At 35.3% G+C, this 24,039-nt stretch overlaps 1 protein-coding gene across 1 annotated transcript in view; it reads left to right on the top strand.

Annotated features, from left to right (window-relative positions):
* Positions 1-24,039, top strand: part of NPAS3 (neuronal PAS domain protein 3) — a 612,926-nt gene that overhangs the window by 303,164 nt on the left and 285,723 nt on the right. The window contains exon 3 of the mRNA XM_055793646.1: positions 2,463-2,545. Within this exon, the coding sequence (XP_055649621.1) occupies positions 2,463-2,545 (83 nt within the window). The remainder of the gene's footprint in view (positions 1-2,462; positions 2,546-24,039) is intronic.

The raw sequence follows: 24,039 nt of genomic DNA, 5'->3' as shown, positions 1-24,039 counted from the left end.
TTCATTTGATCTATAGAACTGAGAGTGTCCAAAATATGAAGAACTGATGACTTACCTGTAAATACCATTTAAAGTTAAAGTTACTGTTTAAAAAAGTGTTGCACCATCTTCCTGTATTTTATTCAATTTATGATATTCACACGCTGAAAGCCCTACAATTAAGGTCTTATAACTAAATTCTATATGTAAGGGATACACTTTAAAATGCTGAGGGATTGTAAAGGAAGGATATGGGCAGGAAACAGAAAATTAATCAGAAGGCAAATTCCAAATGGTGATGTGTTCAGACAACATGTGGAAAATATGACAGTCTAGATGGGAAAATGAAAGGACCTAAAGGATTTCAGGGAGGTTTTGTGGGGTTTTTTATTTTATTTTTTTGCTTTTTGCAATGCTTTTATGGAGACTACTATGATGTCTAGCAGGTCATAACTGTGTATTTTCTCTTTGGTTCTGGTAGATTATGAATGAAATTACTACACAAAGCACAGTGCTAACTGACAGCAATCATAATAGGAATACTGATAATCTTTACAGTGTGCTATATATATATATTTAGTCCCACAACTAAAGCTAAAGTCTCTCTTGGAAATATAGGTACAACTTCAGTTTAAGCAAATGTTTGATAATGTATCTGGTGGCAGGGTAAGGACAAAAGAAGGATCATCTTTAATTCTTCCTGCAAAACGGAAAGACAAAGGAGTCTAAGTTGCTAGAAAATTTAATGTGCACTTAATTTTTTTCATGAAATAGACATTTCTATCTATAGTGGGCATCACTACAGCTATAGAAAAGATGAGACAGTGCAAAGAGGAGCAAAATTATATAGAATCAGAAGGGCGATATAGAAAAATATAAGACTAAGTACCAAAAGCTGTAGAAGAGTAATATTATGCTGACATGTGGGGTCAGTCACTATACTAACTGAAGTTAAAAAAACCCCAAATACAGCAGTTGGTGTGTTACCAACTTTAGTTGCAGTGTAAAGCAGAAGTCTTGAAGACTTTTCCTTTAAGTTGTTAACATCTATGTCCTTGAATACCTTTAGAGAGAAGAGGAGGACTTAGAAAATACTGGTTCTACAGCAGTCACCATTTGTAATTATGAACTATTGCCTCAATCTATTAGCTATGAAGCCACCTGTTTGCTCAGTATAAATAGCTTAGAATTTCCTGGAAGGAAATTACATGAAGCATCAGTAAGGAATGTTATTACATTTTCGGGTCAATATGACTATCATTACTTGTCATTTATCCTTTCTTACTGATATCATGTTTGGCAGCCAGTATCATAGAAGACTAAGAAATTGTTGCTCTGTATTTTGTTTTCATTGGTGTTAAATTAGCCTGTTCAGTAATGGCAGTCATCCATTCTGCTTGTTTTAGTGGATCCTTGGTATTTTGTTTTTCTTATCGTGCACGTAAAGAGAGCAATATGTAAAGATGCACTAGTGCTTTGATAGTTCCAGATGCATTAGACCATCAGGGCCTTTGGATGTAAATGTTTTCGTACATGCTTTAAAAGGATGCAGAACGGATTTCACCTATTCTCTCTGCTATGGATATACCTGGCTTTGGCACAGAGACAGGAAAAGAAGGAAAAGTTCCTGGAGCCCTGTGTCGTCTTCTCTGTGCTCTAGCTTTCTCTGGTCATGTGGCAAAGCCAGCCTAGTCCTAAGAAGAAACCTCAACTTACAGTAGGTGCCTGTGTTCAGTTATATTCAGGCTGGATTGCTGGCTTTGTGCCCCTGACAGAAACAGTTTAACAACATATTACTTTTATGATTCCTCAGCCTTTCTTGTAGTCACTGCTGCCTTTGAAACATAGCTGCCTATTACTCACTTTGTACTTTTAAACTATATAATTTAAATGGAGAAACTGAAGTTTCAAGTACCTATTCCAGCAACTAACATGGATAACTGGAATACTACAATACTCCCCTACGCTTAGTGATAACTTTGATATCTCAGATGTATTTAAAAAGTCGACTTTTTAATGCTTATTTTATTTCAGTTTCGAATAAGATAAATAACATGTTCAGATAAATCTCTCATATCTTCCTGATTCCTCAGTAATATTTAGTTCTTATCCCCACTTTTCAAAACATTTACGTTATGTGTTTCTGCTTTTTCAATAGTATTTTTCACTAAATTCTGCATGCTTTCATCCCCACGTACAAAAAAACCTCCTATACTTGAGATATATTTGAATAAATGATTCATTTCCAGAGTTCACGGAAATTTAAATAGATTTTTAAATAACAAAAAACAATGATTTTATCCTTCAAATCTGAGTCACTGAAATTTACGTACCAATTTTATTTAATATACGCAAGGCAAATTTGAAATCAACACTGGTGTATAAAATATGAAGCATATTTAAATAGTTAATGTCAAATGATGTGATCGGGGTGCATTATAATTGAATGTGCAGACCTTGCAACATAACTGTTTTTTATTCAGTTATAGGTGCCCAGCGCAGGAGAAGTCCCAGTGCCCTTGCCATTGAAGTATTTGAATCACATTTGGGAAGTCATATTTTACAGGTAAAAAAATGGCTTTTCCAAGAAAAATTGAAATAACTAGCTAGTTATATTTCTGCCAATAATTTGAATAGTGTTATTATCAGCACTTATATTGATGAGATATTTTTGTTTTAAAGCTCATATTTCCTTCTTTTTAGAAAGACCGTAATTGAAAGAATACTAATGAAAGGGAGGACAAGTATTATTTAGCTGAATCACAATATTTTGTTGTTTAAAACTATGCAGTAGGTGTTTGCTCACAGAATGCCTTTATATGTATGTGTGCACAAAACAGTATTTTGTGTTGGTGATTAGATTTGCCTTATGTGTCACATAAAGATTTAGGAGTTTTTTTCTCCCCATTTTGGTTTATGAGCACTGCTTTCCTCCCTTATATCCCAGTTGGCACAATTATATATCATAAATTTGCAACAATCTGCAAAAAGAAAAAAAAGGAACAGCAGCATGCCTTTTAGGTCTCCCTAGCTATGAGATAAAAACTAATCTAATGTTGTCTAAGAATTTGGTCACACTGTACAACTTGTTATATTCCAGGAAGATTAAACTGGGGAAAAAAAGACTTGATGGAAACATTCTTATGCATACTTTGTTTTTTCAGGGTTACTACAACCTTTCTTAGGTTGCAATAATCAGACATGGAACAGAAGTAGTTAAGAACAAAAAAGTGATGTTTTGTCAGCATGGCAAAACCCCAGCACTACCGAAATAAAAACCACATAGTCTTTTCTAAGTGCAGCACTGAATCACTGCTCTTATTTAGCAATGTACACAGCTTCTCCATGCAAATATATTGCTTGGTGTATTATCTTTTGAGAGGTACAAAAGAGGTAAATTAGGATATTATCATGAGAAATATTCCACTTAATTTGAAATGATTGAGAGCTATCTCTCTGTACTAACTCAGCTGTGGCATTCAAAAGCACTATGGATAATGTCAGATTTTTCACATCTTTATAAAGTAACTCAATGCAGAATAGCAACAAAGATAATTTTAGGAAAACATGACATTATCTAGTAGAATGAATTTCTCTTTGGAACAAAAATCATGAATGAAGTGATTTACTTAGTTGTATACTCTTGGCAAAGGTCTAGGTCAAGGTTTTGATTCGGTTAGCGAATACTTGTATTATAGTTACTGTTTCAAAGGTATCTGCAACAGCATCTAAGTACTGTTCATATTAGATGGAAACACTTCTGTAGTCTCATAACTGTAGAAAAAATTATGAAATAGCAGTTTTGTGGTATTTCAGTTTAAGTAATTTTTCAGTGTGTTGTTTTGAGTATAAGCATGTACTATATATCCTAAAGGTATGTTTTTTACAATATGAATTTTAAGAAATATCTAGATACAACCTCACTGAAACTGATCTACATACACTCCTTAAATATTAGGTATGACCCTTGGAATGAAAATGAAAAAACCTAGGATGGTCACGTTAAACACTACTTGATGTTTGAGTTTTTCACATATTGCATATTGAAACAATTAGTGATTTTAGTGATTGTACTACTTATTTAAGGTACATCATCATCCCCCTCCCCCCCTTCTTTTTTTTTTATACTTACATGTGTTAAGGTATTTTCAGGATATAACTATCATAGTACGATTAAAAAAATGTATCACACTTGTACCTGTAACTGAGGATTTTCAGTCAAAATTACCATCAGTGTTGTATTAGGTATCTGTTGAGGTGTGGCCTTTACAGAGAGGGTGTTGCTTTTACCAAACTACTCCCATAAATCTCTCAAATTGATGATGGAAAGTTCCACTCTGACATTTAAAATATAATGGACTATTGATGATGGAAAAAGGACAAAATGAGTTAATAATGGTGGCGAGATTGTCATGGTATGTTAAAAACTGTTATTTTAGCAGAGTAATCAACATTTGCCAGGGAAGTCTAGATCACGCCTTCAAATGCATCACTTTTAACAGATCTGAACAAACTTCAAAGTACTACCTTGTGGTCTTGTAGGTAGAAAGGTAATCTCCAGAAGACCAAATGTTTTTTAAAACAAAGTCAGACAGATTCTGTGGTGGAATACAGTTCTAACGAGTTCTCATTTAGTCTACTGCTCCTAGAAGTGATTTTCAAAGCAGTATTGTGATAAGTATTGTTTGCAAGTGAAGTAAACAACCTTGATTATACCTGGGAAATACCTGTGTTTCATTTCAGAGTTTGCTATTGGAGGAAGTTGAATGAATATTTAGTTTGTTTAATCCCTTTTGCTATTAATACTTTGAAGACTGGGTTAAGTGTAAACTCAGAAGTTAAGGAGCCTCTCTAATCCTTCTAATATTTTGATACTTCAAAATCTATTGACAGACACATAAGGAGCATAATACAGTATGTTTAAAAAAAGTGTATATAGTTTATTTATAGTGATGTTGTAAAAACAGAAATAGAGGTGCATCTTGCCGTATTTTACATTTTGATTCTACAAGCAAGTGGTGTCAATCATGACAAAAAATTTCCAAGCCACAGCTGGTTGCTTCATATCATGCTGTAGAGATTCCCACAGTATTTTTGAAGCCAAAACCACTGTCCATTATGTTCTTGGGGAAAAAAGACACCACAAAAGACGAATGCCCAAACACTATTCTATGAGAATATTCGCATCAGGGCAAAAAGTCTTTTAAATGATGTCTTTTAAATCATTCCACCTGAATGATGAAAAGTGGAAATATTTGTAATAGATGAGAAAAATATATAATGGAAATATGTTAATTAATTTTGACAAGTTTCTGATTTGCCAAATTGCGTGCTTTGTTACCTTTCATATTCTTCTTCTTAATAGTGGTGTTACAATGGAAATAGACTTCAGTAAACACATCTTCAATTTTACGTTTCTGTTTACATATTTTATATTGGTTTCTTAAGTAAACCCAGTAAAAAAATACTAATTCTGGTACCTGCTATTAAAAAATTTGGCGGAAACTGGTTGTAAAAATTAGCAAGATTATAATTTTTTCAGTGCTCCTGGATTTTTTCTCTAACTTCATTGCTGTTGAGAAGGTGTGGAAAAGGGTCAGTAACCCCATATTCTTCATATAATCAGGAATGATCAGGAAATGTAGAACTAAATATAGAGAAAAGGGAAAGTTAGTGAATATATTTGCATATGCAAATTAGCTTAATTGATACTGCTTGCCTCTACAGGGATTTTTCATTACAAACTGGAGTGCTACATTGTTCAGCTCATATTGAGTAATTTAGTAACTAATGAGACCAGTTTGCACTAATTTGCATATGATAAATGAGCTTAATTGCAGTAAATAACTTGGAGGCATAATTACTTAATTTTCCTGTGTTGCATGGCTTTTAAGTTCACGTATGAACAACTCAAGATAATTTTGCATATTTAAATTAGTTGCTTTTAAAATTCTTGAACAAAAAAGAACACACCTTACAATTTGAACTGTAAAACAATTAAAAGTAAAATGTACAGTATTTTCAAATAAAATTTAATATTTAAAAAAATATGTATTTCTTCCTTGAAAAATACCAGTGGCCTCTTACAGAATAAAAATATTTGGGATTAAACACAATGGAATAGTTTTAAAGTCAGAATAAGGTAGAAAAATGGTATATATATTATAAATAATAATAGAACTATATCTGAACTGTAGTGACCGGTACATATTTTGTATTTCTGCATATGAGAGTGATAACTTTCATAAGTGCACTCTTTTGCTTCAGCAGTGCATATTCTACTTTTAAGAAACTCTAACACTTTCATATAGCATTATATTACCGTACACAAGAACTTAGACACTAGCCTTAGATTGTCTATAGTCCTACCTCTACCTAATTTTGTGTGAAGAAATCCTTAAATCGGAGAGATAATGAAGTGTCAGTGCAACAAAGATGTAATTTTTTTTCTTTCCTTTGGTTGTGGTTTTTTGTTTGGTTGGTTTTTGTTTTTTTGTTTTGTTTTAGTGGATTTTGTCAACGGTGAGCACCAAATGGTGATGAATAACTGTTGTAACAGATTTCTACCATGAGTTTCAAAAACAAACCAAACAAAACCAAACCCAAAATCAAAATAGACAAAAAAAGATCCCATTTGATTTCTGCTATGCCCCTAAAGTTATTCCTCATTAGGTACTTTTGATAGAATTGATAGAATTGAACTACTGAACTAAACAGGGAAAAAAGCTTTCAAACACCCAACTACCAATCTCATGAACAATCCAGTCCTGTAGTGAAATACTTTGTACACCTGTAATTTACAAATGGATGAAAATCACTGAATTCTCAATCTTTCCCATAAGGGAGCCCACCTACCTTCCTAGAAGCTTTTCCTAAGCCTTCCTGAACATTATCTTGAAAAATTTATGAGACTTGCATTTCCCTTTTGCTTTATATTCTATGTTTTTCTCCCATTAAGAACGTATTTTGTGATGAACAAAGGTCTTTGGAATTGCAGTATCAGATTCAATGAGGGAAGAAAAATCAAGTCCCTACTAAGATCAAAGGAAAGACAGCCTCAACACAAACGTTCTGACTCTATAAGCCATATTCTTCATCATCACGGAGCCAAGAGCCACAAGATACAAACCACTAAGCTTGGATAGAGTGTTTTGCAATTCAGAGAGAGGATACCTGTAGTACATGTGCAGTTGTGTCCAACATGACCTAGCAAAGTCATCTGTAGTACACACAAGGTCTCTAAGCCCTTGTTTTACTTCCTAGCAGCCTCTCTATCAACACAGGCTATATCATGTAATGTAGTCATATAACGGGAGCAGAATTTGAACTACTTGCAAGTTACATATGGCTCAGATGCTGCAGTTTGGCTTTACTCCATGCAGTGGTCCCAAGCTTTCCATGAATCAAAGGCAATTTGATATTTTGTAAATGTTATTCACATCCTTTTTACACCACTGGAAGCCCAGCTTGTCAATGGAACTTCATGGAGATTTAATTGTTTTTACCTCCATCCTACAGAGAAGCCACAGGTTATTAGACCTATTGATGTTATTTCAGCTTTTCTGTATTTAAGGTCAACAGACTACCCACACCCTATGGACATAAGAAGCCTGATGAATTGCTAACATTGTGAACCAATTGAAAGATGTGCCTCATTCTAATAGTATTATATTCCTATTTTAGAATTATTTTCTTTTATTAACGTATCCTGCGCTGTGGTAAGACTAACATGAAACTGTACAAATATATGCTGTATGTCAATATAGTCTACTACTGTTCTTCAGAGTTGGTCCCTTATTAATTGTGAAGTAAATGTGTGGGATAAAGGCAACACCTTGGTTTCTAGTGAATCACTCCAGGTGATGCCACTACCAGATAGAGTAGCTTAGACTATATCTGGGTCACTGGGTAATTTTCTGGAGCGTGTCAGATGATCTTAAATTTCCTTGGGAAAAATTAGAATTAATAAGTCTTTTCACTCCAAGTGAACACTAACAGTTAGTCTTCTGTTTGCAGGCAGCTACTACCTCATCAACCTGCACTGCTAAACTACAAGAAAGCTCTGTCTATAATTGTGTTCTAGATGTTGACCCCATCCTACTGAGCTGTCTAATAGCTTCAAATAACAGATTGAATCATACATGTGATACTCTCAGAAGTACTCATGAGCACATGAAAGATCAACTGAATGCTAACAAATATTGTTAATATCTCCATAGTTACAAAACAAAGGAAAAGGCTTTTTCCCATATTCAACCAGAAAAATTGGTACTTATTGGGAAAATGTTTCCACGTTCTCCTCAAGTTAATGCTGTTTTATCATCCGGTTTATAAATGAATATTATCAAATACAGAAGGTGTAGAAGCAAATACCCAGAAGGAAACTTTCACATCAGAGTTTTTACGCTGTTGTCCAAATGGGTCTTGTCTTTAATTTCTGTTATTTTTGCAGCATTGTTTAATACTCTTCATAGGGCAATGGTATTCTATCAGGCTTGGTATAGACAAAAAGTGGAAAGAATTCACTATACAATTTCACTACAGTGTTTAGTCATGTTTGGAAGACATCGCTATGTACCTATAATAATTAGATTAGAATGTAACAAGACAATGACACTGTTCATTTTTTCTAAAAGCATCTTGCTGGAGACCATGCAAGTAAAGTTTTGTATACATTGTAAATATGCATGTTCAGCATGCAACCAGTTTAGATTGTGCAAAACCTATGAATCTTTTTTGTTAAGGTAAAGTAGAGGTCAGTGAACAGAGCAAGTTATTTAGTTTTTGCAGTAATGGATGGTTGTGGATGAAGGTACAGAGTTATGCTATTAACAGAAGTTTCTCCTGTAGTGAAAACAAGTACTAATACTTAGCTTTGTAAGCACACTCGCAGGAATTAAAATCGGCAAAGCAGTATGGATAATCATAATTGAACTAGAAAATACATAGTTCTAAAATTTGTCTTCCTCACAATGTTTGAGTGTTTTAATAGGATAGAAGCAGTAGAAAAACAAGTACAAGCTCACAATAAGTTTAGAGGCAGTTCTGTGGCTGGCTAGGCTATAGCTGAGCAGAAATCTTTCTTCCAATATTTGAATTATTACAGGGAGCCCCATCTGACAAGAAAATGAAAAAAAGTGGGAAAATAGACAGGAAAGTGTTGGAGTGCTATAAGATATTAGGGAGAAGATTTATCTTCTCATTTGCTATTTTCAGTTGCTCTGAGTATTACATAATGAGGTTATCTCTGTATAACACTAGTCAACACAGAAATAGTGACACGAGACTAAAGGTGAGGGAGCAGCAGATGGTAGTGCTGAGGGAGGATTTTTCCAGGCTGTAAAAGGTGTTAGCAGAAAAGACTTCTACTGGCTTGGAGATTTGCGAAGGGCAGTTGCTAATGATGATGTCAGTGGTACACTTTCTGAGGACAAGATGACCATTCAGCTTTTTTCAGCCTGCATTGGGTTAAAGGGGTAGATGACCAACTGACCTTTGTTAGCGTGTTTCAGAGGCAGACAAAAAGAGGAAAATGTGAAAAAGCTGACAAAACTTAGGATATGTTGGACAGCATAGATCTGTGCTGTTGGAAAGTAAAGATTTTGGGGATGAAATAGAGGTTAAATTATGCATCAGTCACCAAAAATAATGTGGGAATTAAGAGATGAATTAAGACGAAGTAATTGTTATAGATGAAACCACACAGCAAAGTGATTCTAAGCTTTCTCTTCACAGTGAAGAGCTGTGTGTAATGCAACACGACAGAATGAATACATAGCAAGGCAGAACTGAGGATCTGGAGATCATGTAAACTTCTAAGATGGAATGATTTCTATAAGGCACACATGTAGTCTGCTTTGTATACTTAATTTTTTAATCTGAACCTCCTTATTATCATGTACGGTTTATTTTTTATCAATTCTGTTCCTGAAATTAAGTGACATCCAGAACGTACAGGTACAAAACCAAAAGGGGCACTGGTTGCTTTCAACCAAGTACAATACAGAAACTGAACACAGGAAGAGAATTAGACACTTAATCTACATCTCAATCTGAAATCAAAATCATTCCGTATGCAACCATGTTTTATCTAGAAAAGCTGACAACTGTATAAAGTTCAAATTAGTCATTCAGAAGAGTGAGATAACAGTAATAAATGGGATGGTGTAATGCCTTGGTATAAACTCAACAAACGTGATGGATTTATGATGTAAGAAATGGTAGTATATACACAGAGGGGAGTACAACCTTCTAAAACTAATACAATTTCTAAGTGGACAGGACCAAAGAAAATAATCTGGATTATTCTAAGAGCCTTAAATTAGAAACAAAGTCTTAAAAAAAATAAAAACTGAACAAGGCAGAATAGTGTTAAGTTACTAAGCATTACATTGAGAAAAAGATAGACACACAGTCTACTTGGAAAGAGTAATTTGGGGTGTCATGAAATGTCTAGTTATTAACTGCTCAAATACCTCACACAAACACAGTTTAAAGGTGAGAAAACAGTGTAAACACTGATATGTTGTGAAAAGAGTCATAGAACTCTGGTAAGAAAAGTTGAGTATTTTGCTTTGTGGTGCACCTTTCCAGGGATAAGGCATATCCAGTAGCAGTTTCCTCTTTACGATTTAAGGATAGATGCTATTTCAACTTTCTGTAGCTAAATATATAAACTACGTAAGAATCTGGTCTGATCACCAGTCTTTCCTCAAGTACTTTGTAGACTGATAGTCTTAGAAGATCATCCTGTTGTAGTAAAAGGGTAAACTCTTATACCTTATGTTATTTAGAACTTTAGAAATCTAATTGTGCATTTTATATGAGTGTAAGTGATTCAGAGTAATTATAAGTATTTGAAGCTGAATGGAGGGAGAAAGACCTCTGTCACAGAAAGTTTAATCTTGTGGGCCTCTGTTCACTGGTGGATGCTCTTTTGCACTTTAAACGTGTAAATGCCACTGAATGCTATGATATGGCTCTGGTTTTACACCGGTTTAAATTATAACAGAAGCTAGCCTGATACATTGCACATTTCTAAAAAGGACTAGGAACAAAGGCTAGATCAGAATCTGAAAAGGTTAAAGGAGTTGCACAGACAGCGCAGTTACAAGGGATATCTCAGGTCCATTAGCTGGAACACATAGCAAGAGGGTTTCCTGGGTTCAGGAAACTCGAAAGGTGCTAATTTGCATACTCCAATTTGTCCCAGTCACAGTAAGTGCATCAGATTGACTCCATAAGGGCAGAGCTTTCAATCAGGAGTTATGGCAAAGGTATAGCATCCTAGCGGTTGCTGCCCAAGGGGTTATATGCTAAAAGGAGAATGGGGGAGGGATGGGAAATAGCAAATTGTTTTGCAATCGGAGCTTGAAGCAATACACTTAAACCCGCACTTTATATGGCAGCTATATATAAAAGCATGCAGTTTCATTTAATAAAGAAATATTTGATCTGAGCAGGACACAGCATACCGTAGTGTGTCATTTAATTCCTGGGAAAGTATTTGAAGAAAATGACATACCTCAGCACTGTTTGTTGACCGTTTTGTTGTCACCTGCTGAGTGTTGTGATTTCCATAGCCAGTGGGCTGTATTGAATCAGACAGAGGGAATAGGTCATTAAAAGAAATGGAGGACTTGCTGCAGCCTGTAGATGCTGAAGGAGGAATTTTTCTTCAGATACATCAACAAAACACTATTTAGTGGAGTCTACATTCAACTATGATTTGGGATTTAGCCCTATTTTGCTCTGAAGTAAGGTGGCTTCAAAAGTATAGACAGCATAAACTAATGTGTGGGTTCACCAGAAAGAATTATACCTTCTATGGTGTTTGTAAAGATATAGGTGAGGACAATAAGTGTCCTGGTTTCAGAATACCTTGTGGGGTTGTTGGTTTTTTGTAATCACAGCATTCATCAAGAAAGGAAAATGGTGTTGATTTTATATAAATAAATAAAAATGGGGAAAAGTATATTTCATGGGCATGCTCTGCAAGTTAACGGATGTTTTTCTTCAGTCTCTTGAAAACATTGATAACAGTTTCAAAGATTACTGTATTCCTCATTTCAGTTCTTATGAAAACAAAAAGCACTAGAAATAGGCTTTAAATATCCTTTGCACTCCTCTGCAAGAGAAGTGAAGGGCAGCACTATGTGCCCTCTTTTTCCTCGGGTGCTGGCAAAGGGAAATGTTGGAGTCTGCATACAGAGAACACAAGTGGAGCATGGACAGTTGGGATTCATGTGAATGGTATTGTTTAAGGCTGCTTTTAATCCTAAGCTATTTCATCATATCAGCTATCTCCTAGTCACTTTTTCATACTTTTTTTTTTTTAACTGTGAGGTCTAAATAAATATAAAAATCAAACATTAACATGGAAGCTGTGTGTACAGCCTTCCCCACTGCTATAGAAGCTGGAGCCCCAGATGCAGTTCTGTATCCCCTGGATTTTAATTGGAACGTGCAAACACATTTACACAGACTTTAAAGCACGTAACATTTAAAGGAATACTAATATTGTTGAAATAAACAAGTCAGGCTTATAGAAAATACTCTCTGTTCTGAAGTATATTATCTCAAAAGTTGATTAAAAGTGGTTGTTTCAATTAGTTGCTGCTAAAATGTCACTGTATTAGAATTTCCACCTGTACAGAAAATAAAAAGGGGACTATGGAAACATATGATAACATTTCCAGAAGTGAGGTAATTGTGTGTAATTACATTGTATCATATTTTCTTTTGGGGACATTTAATAAGGTCACATCAGATGCAAATCAATGGTGACTTCTGTCATTAATTATGCACAGCACTTAGCCAATGAATTGTTTTCTTCTTTCAATTTTTTTGTTTTAAGGAGAATACTATTTAGATGTACTGTTTTATATTACTGTAAGACTGTACCTCTTCATTAGTGTCTGATTGAATTCAGGTTTGATTTAATGAATTCTTTCCTACATATAGATATTGATTTGAAGTGTGTATCATTGGCTTGCTTTGCACTTAGTATTAGAAGATACGCTGCAGTTGTATCTTCTGCTCAACTTAAAGATTTTAATCTTTATCACTTCATGTTTTTTATAGCACAGAGGTGGTGGATTATCTGCCTTTAATGCACACTTTAAGGAGAAAAAAATTCTGTGATTGATGTGTGTCTTGTGTCTAGACTTCAGAAGTCCTCTTCACATTTCCAGAGGGGCTACAACTGAGAACAGTCACCATTATGGAGGATACTGTCTTTGCTATAGCAGCTGTCTCCTAGTCCATTGATAAAACCACTTTGTTGTTTACTTTCAAAAAAATACTAGGTGAAAGTATTTTTTTAATTCATTTATTTTCCCTCTCTTCCCTTATTGATGTAGTTTAGGGAGTGGGAAGAACGGAGGTGCTAACAGTATAGGACTGGTCAGCTTCCTTCAGGCTATCAGTTAATGCTTCATAGTCCACAGTATGAAAAACACTTTTATTGAAAATAAACAAAACAAAGCCAGAGTCTAAGTGGAGGCCTAGTGTGTAACAGACCTGTAGAAACTCTGATATCCTCTGTAGAGTCTCAGAGAAGGTCACTTATAGGTGAGAGTTAAATTGAAAGCCTGGAAACAGTGTTTCAGTATTCAAAACAACCAAACTTTTACACAAAAAATGTATTTCTATTGTGGTTTAGAATTTTGAGGTTTATTTGTATAAAGTATATGGTCAGTAGACAATTCTGGAAATAAGAAGACCTCTGTGTTAATCTGAGAACAAACAGTTTGGGACATTAAATAATCTTATTGAAAGACTGTCCTGCTAAGCTTGGTGTTTCTCTTTTTGTCATCTTTGTCTTTCTTTTCTTTTTTTATTTTTAAATTTTTATTTTTACATTTACATGTCTGAAATAGTAACGTTTAAGGCAGGGTTTTTCATCCTTTATAAATTATGTACTCAAGCAAAATCAAAGACAGAATATGATCCACCCTTTGAAGAAAAATGGCTAGTATTATTCTAAATATAAATAATAGTTATTAATATGTATATTAGAGGGCAGGAAACAATTCAGATTTTCAAGGATACAATGGTTGTTTTGGTCTATCAAAAAAGTTAAAAAATACTTGATTTTGTTTATTGTAAACCCAAGTTTATTGTCCTGGGAATGAAAGTCATGTTTTCATGTTTTTATGTGTCTAATTTCTTGCAAGTAGCCATTTTTATGTGTTGCAGTTGGCACACAAAAATAGATATTTTCTGTTGAACACCTAGTTGTAGGCTCCTAAAGCTATGCCTGTGAAAGATCAAACTACTTCAGTTGGCCAACAGAAGATACTACCCCTTCCTGTGGAAGGGCCTGTTCTTGTTCACTGGCGTTGGCATTGAGGATCTTATAGGGATTCTTATTTGTGCCTAGCAAGGCCCCCCCCCCCCCCCCCCCTTCACATTTTAGGATGCAGTAGTCTACATTAGATTGGGCACATGCTGTGGGAGAGGAAGGCGGTTGCTTCATGCCTAGTCCTTGCACATTTAGGCTACTGAGTTTGTACTGCCCCCCATGCTTCCAGTATTTGCCAATGGCTAATTAGCAGCATTTGGCATTCACTCTACAAAAGTTTTCCCAACTCCCAGATAGATTATTCCTGATGAGGGTATGAATTATCTACATGTAAGAGACTTGGCAGGAAGTGACTGTAGCTGCTATTGCTGAATTTAGGAGCATGTATACCCTTAAGCCTTGCTCTAGAAGAACATTCAGTGACCTCCCTCATGGAGAGGCTGTGATTTTGGGAGAGACCCCAAATGTAAATGGAAAATGGCCATTCTGATTTCTTACCTGAGGAAAGGTTAACATATCTTAATTTATTTGGTTTGTCAAGCTTTGCTCCCAAGTATTAAGGTATTGTTGCATTCCCAAGTCAAAGGGGAAAAAATACTTTTTCAGAACAACTAAGGAAGAACAGTTGCAACACCAAAGCACAACATTTTAGTTACAGTGTATTTTATTTACTTTAGTGTCAAGAATGTGCCCATTGAGGCTGATACATGCAAATTTCTAAGTAGGTGTCAATGATATGTTGGCAATTTTTTACAAAGAGTTTTTTTGGGGGGTTGGTTGTGGGTTTTTTATTATTATTATATAGAACATTTTAATGTGGTGTGTTTTCCTTTTTATAAAAAAAAAAAAAAATCTTTGTGGTGTAATCCAAATCTTACATTTGCAGTTCCTGGCAGTAAAAAAATATTTAGGCTTAAAAAATAATGGATGCTATCAGCAGAGCTCCCCAGGCACGAGACAGGGAGTGAACATTTATAAATTTTACAGATTTGCTGCACCTGCAAAGTTTCAGCATCTTTGCCTAAATCACCAGGAACAGTAGAAATACTGAAATTAGATGTGTAGTGGCATCTGAAAGCATTAAGGGATGCATACTATGCTCAGATAGTACTCCTTAATAGAGAGGAACCACTCACTAATCCAAGAAACATGACTACTGGGCAGCAGCAGGCTGACCCACAGCAGTGAGACAATCGGGTTTATCAGCAAAGCCAGCAGTAGAGCCAGAAAAGGAAAGCTGACATCCAGATGCCAGTGATGCAGGCATCCTACCCAGACTTGGGCATATGGGTCCTGCATCTGTCAGTGTTACACCAGCAGTTGGCTCCCAACCTGGAGCAGATTCTGTATTCCCAATGAGTTAGAGATCCCAGCCAGCACAGTCACTGAATGGATAAGCCAAGTCTTCTGAAGCAGTGCTGTTATGTTTGAAAGGCCAACTTAGGTCAAAAGATGTCCTGTGAGATTGTACGAGGGCTCTTCCCATTCGTGGCAAGATTGTGATACGTCAGGTTTTTTCTGCTTATGCAGGCATATAAAAAGCAGCAGCACACTGAGGAAATTACTGTATTTTTTAAATGCCAAAAGAAAAAAAAAATCCTTCTGAAAGGACTGGAACTTACAAGTGTTCTTTTTCTCACGTTGAGAAGAAACTTTGTTAATATTTACTCGCTCATTTTCCTGGGAGAATCAGTGTGGGTTCCCAAGTCAGCCTTGATCTCCAGAAACCCTGAAATAACTTCTCTTTAATAAAAAGTTCTCTTCTTATACTATCCCAGTCTCAAAACCCTCTGAGGGCCAAATCCATTTGTGCCACACCAAGCAATCTCAGAGAGTGAGAAAATCCCACGCCAGAGATGAGGGCTTCTGCCTCCCCTCTCCCCCAATATTTTCTCCTTTAGCAAAGTTCTTTATCCAATACTACTTTCCTCTTATATAAGCCAAGGGGAGGGTTGTCTTTCAGGAAGTTTGAAACGGAAGTATTCATTTAAGAATGAATTATTGGCACCAAGAAGCATCGAGGACATTCTAGGACTGAAAAATGCCATGCATTGACCTCCTTTACAGGCCAAAGGTATAAAAGAACTTGGAAAGCAAAGTTAAACCATCTTTAATTGCCTGTAATCTCATTCAGAGGTAGCTGAAGTGGAGCATTTGCTTCTGGTTGACTTAGATCCTTAAACTAAATTCACTGTAAGCATTAAGTGGTCAAAATGCCAGAGCTGTATACACCCTTGAATAGAGTAGATAGGTATTTCTTCACAGAGGGGGAAAGGAGTGGACTGTGAACGTGAACACATGCTACTTTTATCAGCTCTCCCCCACAGCTTGTAAGTTTCTATTTTGAAAATTTCTGGTCAACTCTTTCTCATATAGAATACATATAGTATACAGAGATTTTTGGGTGCTGATCTTATAATTTGGAGGGCTGTAGAAGCCTCCTCTGTTCTAAGAGAGAGCGTACTGGAAGGATTACCGACAGCACAGCATGTACTTCAAAGCTCTTTAAATAAAAAATGACAATCCTTTAAAATAAGCAGCCAATAATTACTAATTCATTTAGTTAGTACTTTAAAAATTTTAGTCATTTGGAACTAATATGGCTTAACACGCTTCTGCCTTGGGTATTTCATTGTATTTTATCTATTATATGCTTTTATTTTAAAGTGTTGTGAATGAAAACAACAGTAATGCTTCTCTTAAAGGTGTGATTTTATGAGGTGTGGGTTTCCTTTTAACCAATACTTATATTGATTGGCATAAGGGAGGTTTTGGTTTTGTATTAAAATAGAAATGTTTCACAATAAAAAATCAGGAGTATAAAAGGAAGAGATGGCACAATGCCCATCTTTTATTATTTTAACCCACGAAGACATGGGTAAGTTATGTCTTTATAAACCTCTCTTGAGATAAAAAAGGACATTTTTAATTTTTTAATTTTTTAAAAACAGAAACAAAAATGTCCTCTGCTCAGTTTTCTTTCTGTACAGTAAGAGTTCCTTTATATTTCATGTAGTTTGTCATTAATATATGTAGTACTTTGAATATTAGGTACATGATTGCCATGCTGTGATTTGTGACATACAATTTTAGAGATGTCATAGGTGTCTGTCACCATAATCTTATTTCTTATTTTGCATTTTATGCATTACATAAGGAATAAGTACTTCATATTAGAAAAAAAAGGAAAATAAAACCATGGAGGTAATTCCCCAGAAAATCTCTTGTTGGAAGGTATTGAAACCTTTAAAAAACTGCTCTGCGTTGTTATTTTGCTGATTATGCTGTTTCATTAAACTGTATTAATTCCTGATTTTTCTTACTACACGCAAATTGTGTCTTTTCTGGCAGAAGCACCTGAGGCATGCAGAAGGCTAACTTTAGACTTAGAAGGCGTTTCACAATTATGAAATAAAGCTTTTGTTGTGAATTACCTGTTCAAGCAAATTTTCCCTCTTTCGTGACTATGGCAGAAGCATAGAAATTAACCCTAATTGTCTAGAAGCAGATTCTGTGAGTGTTCCTCACATGTTAGCACATCAAAAAAGCTCAAACTAACATGAATTTAATGGGAATAATTTAAGGGGAGGGGGAACGTTTTTTCCTGATTAATGTTACAGCCAATGTATTGATAAATTACTTTTTTCATTAAAATCTTAAGTGATTTTATTTAGTGATTATTCAGGTACTCTGTGTTTTATGCATTTTGACTGATGTATTCTACAGGCACCCCAAGGAAGGGCAGACGTGAATGCCTGGGTGTTTCATTCTGTCCTGTCAGGCTGAAGGTTCAGATGTGAAACTTCTTGGTTGTCACTGTTCAAAATAGGAATATTAACAGGAAAGCAGTAGTGAACAACAATGCAGACTATATTAATTGTAGATTAAAAGAACTGTCAGGAATACAGAGGTCTCTATTTGGCCATCCTGTCCACAGGAAAAAAAGATATGGCTGTGAAATTCAGTAGGCATTGCAGATGGCTACATAAAGATACAAGCATTCCTTTATGACCATGTAGGTTTATCATCCATTTGCATGACCTCTTCAGCACAATTGATCTACAAAAGATCCTGAAGAGGAATAATAAGTAAGCCATGTGGCAGTGTTCCGATTTTGCTCTCCTTTTCCTTAAATATTGTGTATTTTGAAATATTGCTGCAGAGCTAAACCTTTGGGTCATGTAATAAATTTTTAGCTAATCATCTGAAATCAAATTCCTCCATGAACTTTATGCAGCTCGAGCCACAGTATGTAGCTAATGGCATTTTAAAAATTCAGTCCAAATAAAAGATGAGAATACCTAGCACAGTAAATTAGCGTCATGTGGAAAACACTGAATACACAGATTTTCTACAAATTGCTGCTGTTTTTACAATACAATACAAAGACCAAAATCTTGTAGAGAACAGACTAGCAGAACTGAAGTCAGCTGAGAAACAAGCACAGATGCATTTATCTTTGAAATAAAAACCACACAAGTATTACAAAAGCCACAATGAAAATTTAATAGATTTTATTTCAGTTGTTCACAGGAATATAACTGAATTTTTACTCTGAAAATGAGAACAGGTTTTCAGTTTCATAAGAGAGTAGAAAGGAGGAAATTCAGAGCATATTTTGAATCAGACCTTTTCAGGATATGGAGCTGACTGAATGTACAAAAATGCATTTCAGTGTTTAGCTGAAAATCAGGTAGTGTTACACTCTTTTTTTCAAAATGCAAAAGTTCTCAAAAAAAAAAAAAAAAAGAGAGAAAAAAGTGGAACCCCTCAATCCAAACTTACAGGTTTTGTTTTGTAAGAAATTTATAAGGTGGTGGAGGTCCTAAGATCTTGTCCTGCTGAAATTTATGACAGTAGCTAAGTGGAACTTTATTTCTCTAACTTTTAATGCTTTGTTAAGAAGCAGAAAATGTCATCTACTGTGTGGGCCTCACAAATGCAAGTAATTCAGTCCTGTGGCTTCTCTCACTCTTTTTAGAAACTGTTTAATCCGCTGACTGCAGTGGATACTCCTGATTTATATCGCTATTAATGAACCAGAGCCGAAAACATATTTTCATATGAGAGCATGTATTATCTGTCTGGCTAATCAGTTCTGATAAACTTGTTTGGAATTGTGTTCTGTGTTCAGTTCAACCCTACACTTAAGTATATGCTCAGCTTCAAAGGTGCTTAAATGATTCTCTTAATAGGTACGACTAAGCAGAAACAAAAAGATTATGGTAAGAATGATTAAAGAAATAGTATCCAGGACTGAATATCATGAACTGCTCAGGGAAAATGACTGAATATATTCTGGTATGGCAAAGGCTTTTGCAGAAAAGTGTAACAGCTTTCATTATAGGCAGAAAGATTTCCTCCTTCAAATGAAGTACCTCTTTTAAGAACAAGTTTATTAATAGTTCCCTGTCAATATAACAAAATCATTCATTAAGATTCATTTATTTCAAGATAATTTCCTTGCTTTATTTTGTGCAAGCATATATTACCCTGATTTCTTCTTTCAAGGAGAGTTATTTGCTGTTCAACTCTTTTTTTTTTTTTTTTTTTTTTTTTTTAATTTAATTTTTTTTTTACTTTGCGTTTTTTGTTCATGTTGTATTTTCACTTCTGGTCATGTGGTGATCTTATCTTATGCAAACCATTGAGCCATTTGAGATAGGACATTTTCTAATTACACAAGCTAAACACTTCTAGATTGATTTAGACTCGAAAAATATGTGCCTGTTGTCATAACATGTTGGGTTTTTTGTTATTGGTAAAGAACCAATATCGGTAACTAATGTGGTTAGTTACCAATATCAGTAACTAATGTGGTCAACTTTCTGATGCCATTCTTATATTGCTTTCTTCAGATAGCTTTGCAAATCTAGAAAACAGCTTCAGCGACGAAAAATTCCTTGACAGGGGGATTATTGTGGGGTGACTGGGGTTTTTTTCTTATTTCTTTAATAATTTTTCATGGCTTCTGTGATTTGAAACCTGGAATATTTCATCCTGGGGCACTGGAATAACAGATAAATAAAGATGGTTTAAATGTTTAAGTTTGTTACCATCTTTCTCAAAGAACTTTAGCTGGTCACATATTTCTTAGGTCACCAACCTATAAAAGCCTGAAATACATTCTGAAGTCAGTAATCATTTGCTTTAAAGTCCTTTGCTGGAATATAGCCTTCTCTTGTAGGAAATAACTATGAAAAGAATGAAATCCGAAGTGTCTTTTAGTGTAGAATTTCCCCAGGAAATCGTTCATCTACTGAAAATATCATGACTGCTACTATCAAGGGGAGAAGGAATATAATATATTCATTGAGAACAATTGTGTCTGTATTGCCTAGACTGTCAGTTCAAGATCTTTTATAAACCTTTACATTAATACTTGTTTTCTTTCAATGGAGTTTCACGGTTAAGTTCTGGGACCAAATACCTCCATCCTTCAAAATCTTCTTTTAATCAGAATTGGCTTGTCTTATTAAAAAAAAATTCTGCACATAATTTCTAAAATTAATAATTCATATAAATATTGACAGCTTCCTCTCCAAGAAAGACACCTAGCTGAGACTCCTTTTTTCTGTTGAAACTATGAAACTTCTATAGTTCCATTGGTTTGTTGCCATGGCATTGTCCTTTGTGTCACTGCCTGCAACCAAACTATGATGCATTGATGGATTATTTTAATTCAGACTGTCCATGGTGTAAATGATTGCTGCAGTAGAAGAAGGAATAGTATTAAACACAACTTAATACTTTAGAGAACCATTCTTCACAAAGCATTTTTAAATATTTTTAATATATGTTAGGATTTTTAGAAAACAGTATGTTTTCCTAAGGGAAAGGAGATGTCTTTCTAACAACCCTAAGGTATTTACCCATAGGACTTAAAATATTGTAATTGTATATTATGATACAGTGATTATAAACTTTAAGTCTCTTTTACAATGCTAATAGTACAAAAAGTAGTTCCTGTGGATAAGAAAAGGTAAATCACAATAAATCATAGTATTAAACTTACAAAGTAAGACAGATAAAAGACTGGCAAAACTATCTTGGTGAAATGCGTAGACCCAGGTTCTTCATATTTGGGAAGAATCACCAAGTTACTGTGCGTACAATTTTAACAGTGGTTGCTAAAGGTATCCTACATAGGAACACCTGTAGAGTAATTTCAGTGCAGTTATTGGTTGTATGTGCCTTCTCTAGAAACTTAGATCTTCCGTGACCCAGAATCATGAATGTAAATCTGAATTACATGCATCTCTCCCATTGTAATATACAGCTACAGTGAAATTATCTAGATTTGGACAGATAATTAACCTCTTCATTCAAAACTATTTTTTTTTTAATGTTGAACTATTTTTTATTTAGGTTGGCAGTGTCTTGACTCCAGTCAGATCTAGAGTGGTTTCTGTTGACATAAGTACGTTATATTCTATCAGATATCCATTTGTGGTGTATTCAGGGTATCAGTCACTTTTGCAAGCTGATGAGAACAAATACTGGCCAGGCTATTCCTGAGGCTCGAAACCTGAACCTGTGGAACTTAAACTAAAAGACTTGGCTCTAGGAGCTGTAAACCATTAATGCAATCTTAATGTTTCTGTTGTCTGGTTACCAACATGAGAAAGCAAGCCATACCGTATTACTGACTGAGATGGAATCCTGAGTGGGCTTTTAGTAACAGATGCACAATACTTTGTAAAAGTAGATGCCTTGCATTCATTACCAATTATGTGTTCGAGGGGGAAAATTGCAGTAGAAAGATACAATCTGCAGGGTCTGTTTAGTCGTCATGACCAAGCTTGGTGAGAATCTGTTGTACTCTGAGGATAATTAAAATCAGTAGGCGGCGGGAGGGGGACTGAAGGGGAAGGGAATAATTTCCCGTTAATTTTTTAGGCCAGGAGGTAGGTTACATGGGACTAATTAGACATCTTTTTTTTTTTTTCTTTTTTTTTTTTTTTTTTTTTCTGTGAGCCAAGATCAAATATAATGATAGTTCTTTTCTCTCTGGATCATGAGCTTTTTCCATTTTTCCTTTTAAAAGCCTCGCTTTTTTGAGATCCCGTTGAGATCAGTCCAGTTTCCCTCTTTAACATCTGTAAAAAATCATTAAGAGCTAATAAAGATTTGAAAAATGTGGTTGAGCTAATATGAGACCATCAGTGAACTAGTTTGAGCTCATTCAGACACAACGGCGAAGGACAGTCCCAGAAACACAGCTGGCAGTTAAAGATTTTGCAAACATAGATTGGCTTACTTTGTTTGGCAGGAAAAACTACTGAGATTCTGAAGTACAAACCTGCTTTTTCGCTCCATAGTGTTTGCCAGACCAGTACCACGGACATCATATGGGTGAGAAGCGTGAGACTTGTAGTGTTAGTGATATGCTTTCAGCTGAAAGAAACTAGAATCATGTGCTGACAGCAATCTGGTCTACATGTGGTAATGAGGGAGAATGTTTCTGCTATTCTCTCTCTCTCAATAACTGTTCTCATGGCCTTTGCAAAAAACTCTCACTCTTATTCTTGTTGTACACCTACCTGGCTGCTGTCATCACAGTGCATCTGGTGCCAGCCCTAATTCCTTTACCCAGAAGATATCCTTTTCCTGTATTTCCTAGTGGGAGAAAGTACATCTTTAGCTTTGCCCTGCTGAATGCAGGCAGCCTTCCCATTTCACGTATCGTCTTCCCGTACCTTTGTCTTTTCCTCAGAGGTCTCATGGTGGTTTATTAGAACCCAGGAAAGAGATTCTTACTAGTTTTGCCATGTTGGGCTTGAGCAGAAAAGATAATTTTCTGCTTTTTTCTGGTGAATGAAACCAATGCTGTCATTAACATTTGGGTCAATTAGCTACATATGTTTATAGTTAATGAGATATAGGCATGATACTGTAAATGGAGCAAGAGACTTATGGTGATTTATGTCATCTGGGACTCTGGCCTTTAAACTATTTGTGACGTTTGTTAACCTGTTGGGGACATCAGGATGAGAAAGTTGTCCATTCCAATGGGCTGTATTCTGCACACCATATTTTTCATAACAGTATTAAATGCAAACTTTTCAAGCTCAGCATACAGGTGTTTATTTACTCATATAACAGACTCAAATTGAGTTAATTTTGGGGATTCCCATTGAATTATTGCAGATTAGACTATTATACATGGTAAAAGAAGGGACCCTTGCCTGCGCAGTAATGCTGTTGGAGCCCTGAGGCTGTTGGCTCAGCTCATGATGTATTGTACTTCTAGTGTTTCAGCTCTCTTGGGGGATTGCTGGTCCTACTATAAGGTCAGGAGTTAACTACTTGTATTTTAGCACTGTACTGATATCAATACGGCTCCTATGGAAACCTTACTTGACGTCATTTTTGGATCTTTGCTACTGTAGTCAAGCTTTAGTAAAAGTCAATAAGAACATTAGATTGTTGTCTGTATTATTACTTGCCACTTCCTGCCAGCAATCTACCAATTCATTAGCAGAGTTTTGGAAATCTCACTTGATTATTTATGCAGTCAACAGCAAGGCTTGTCTGCATTCATAATTGTTTGATTTTATGGCCTCTTCTTTAAACAAACATTGTCTATGGTAATGTGATGCCCTGATGGATGGGAAAGGTTTTGTCTGTGAATATCATTTAGATAATTAAAAATGACAGATGAAATCGCCTGCTGTCTTGACCTGTACTTTGTTCCCTCAGTGAAGCTGAAGAGATGCTGATTGCTGTCAATCAAAACCCATTGGAGGTTTGTA

Source organism: Falco peregrinus, chromosome 1 (assembly GCF_023634155.1).
Source record: "Falco peregrinus isolate bFalPer1 chromosome 1, bFalPer1.pri, whole genome shotgun sequence".
Classification (NCBI taxonomy): Eukaryota; Metazoa; Chordata; class Aves; order Falconiformes; family Falconidae; genus Falco; species Falco peregrinus.
This window is presented reverse-complemented; position numbering and strand designations above follow the sequence as displayed.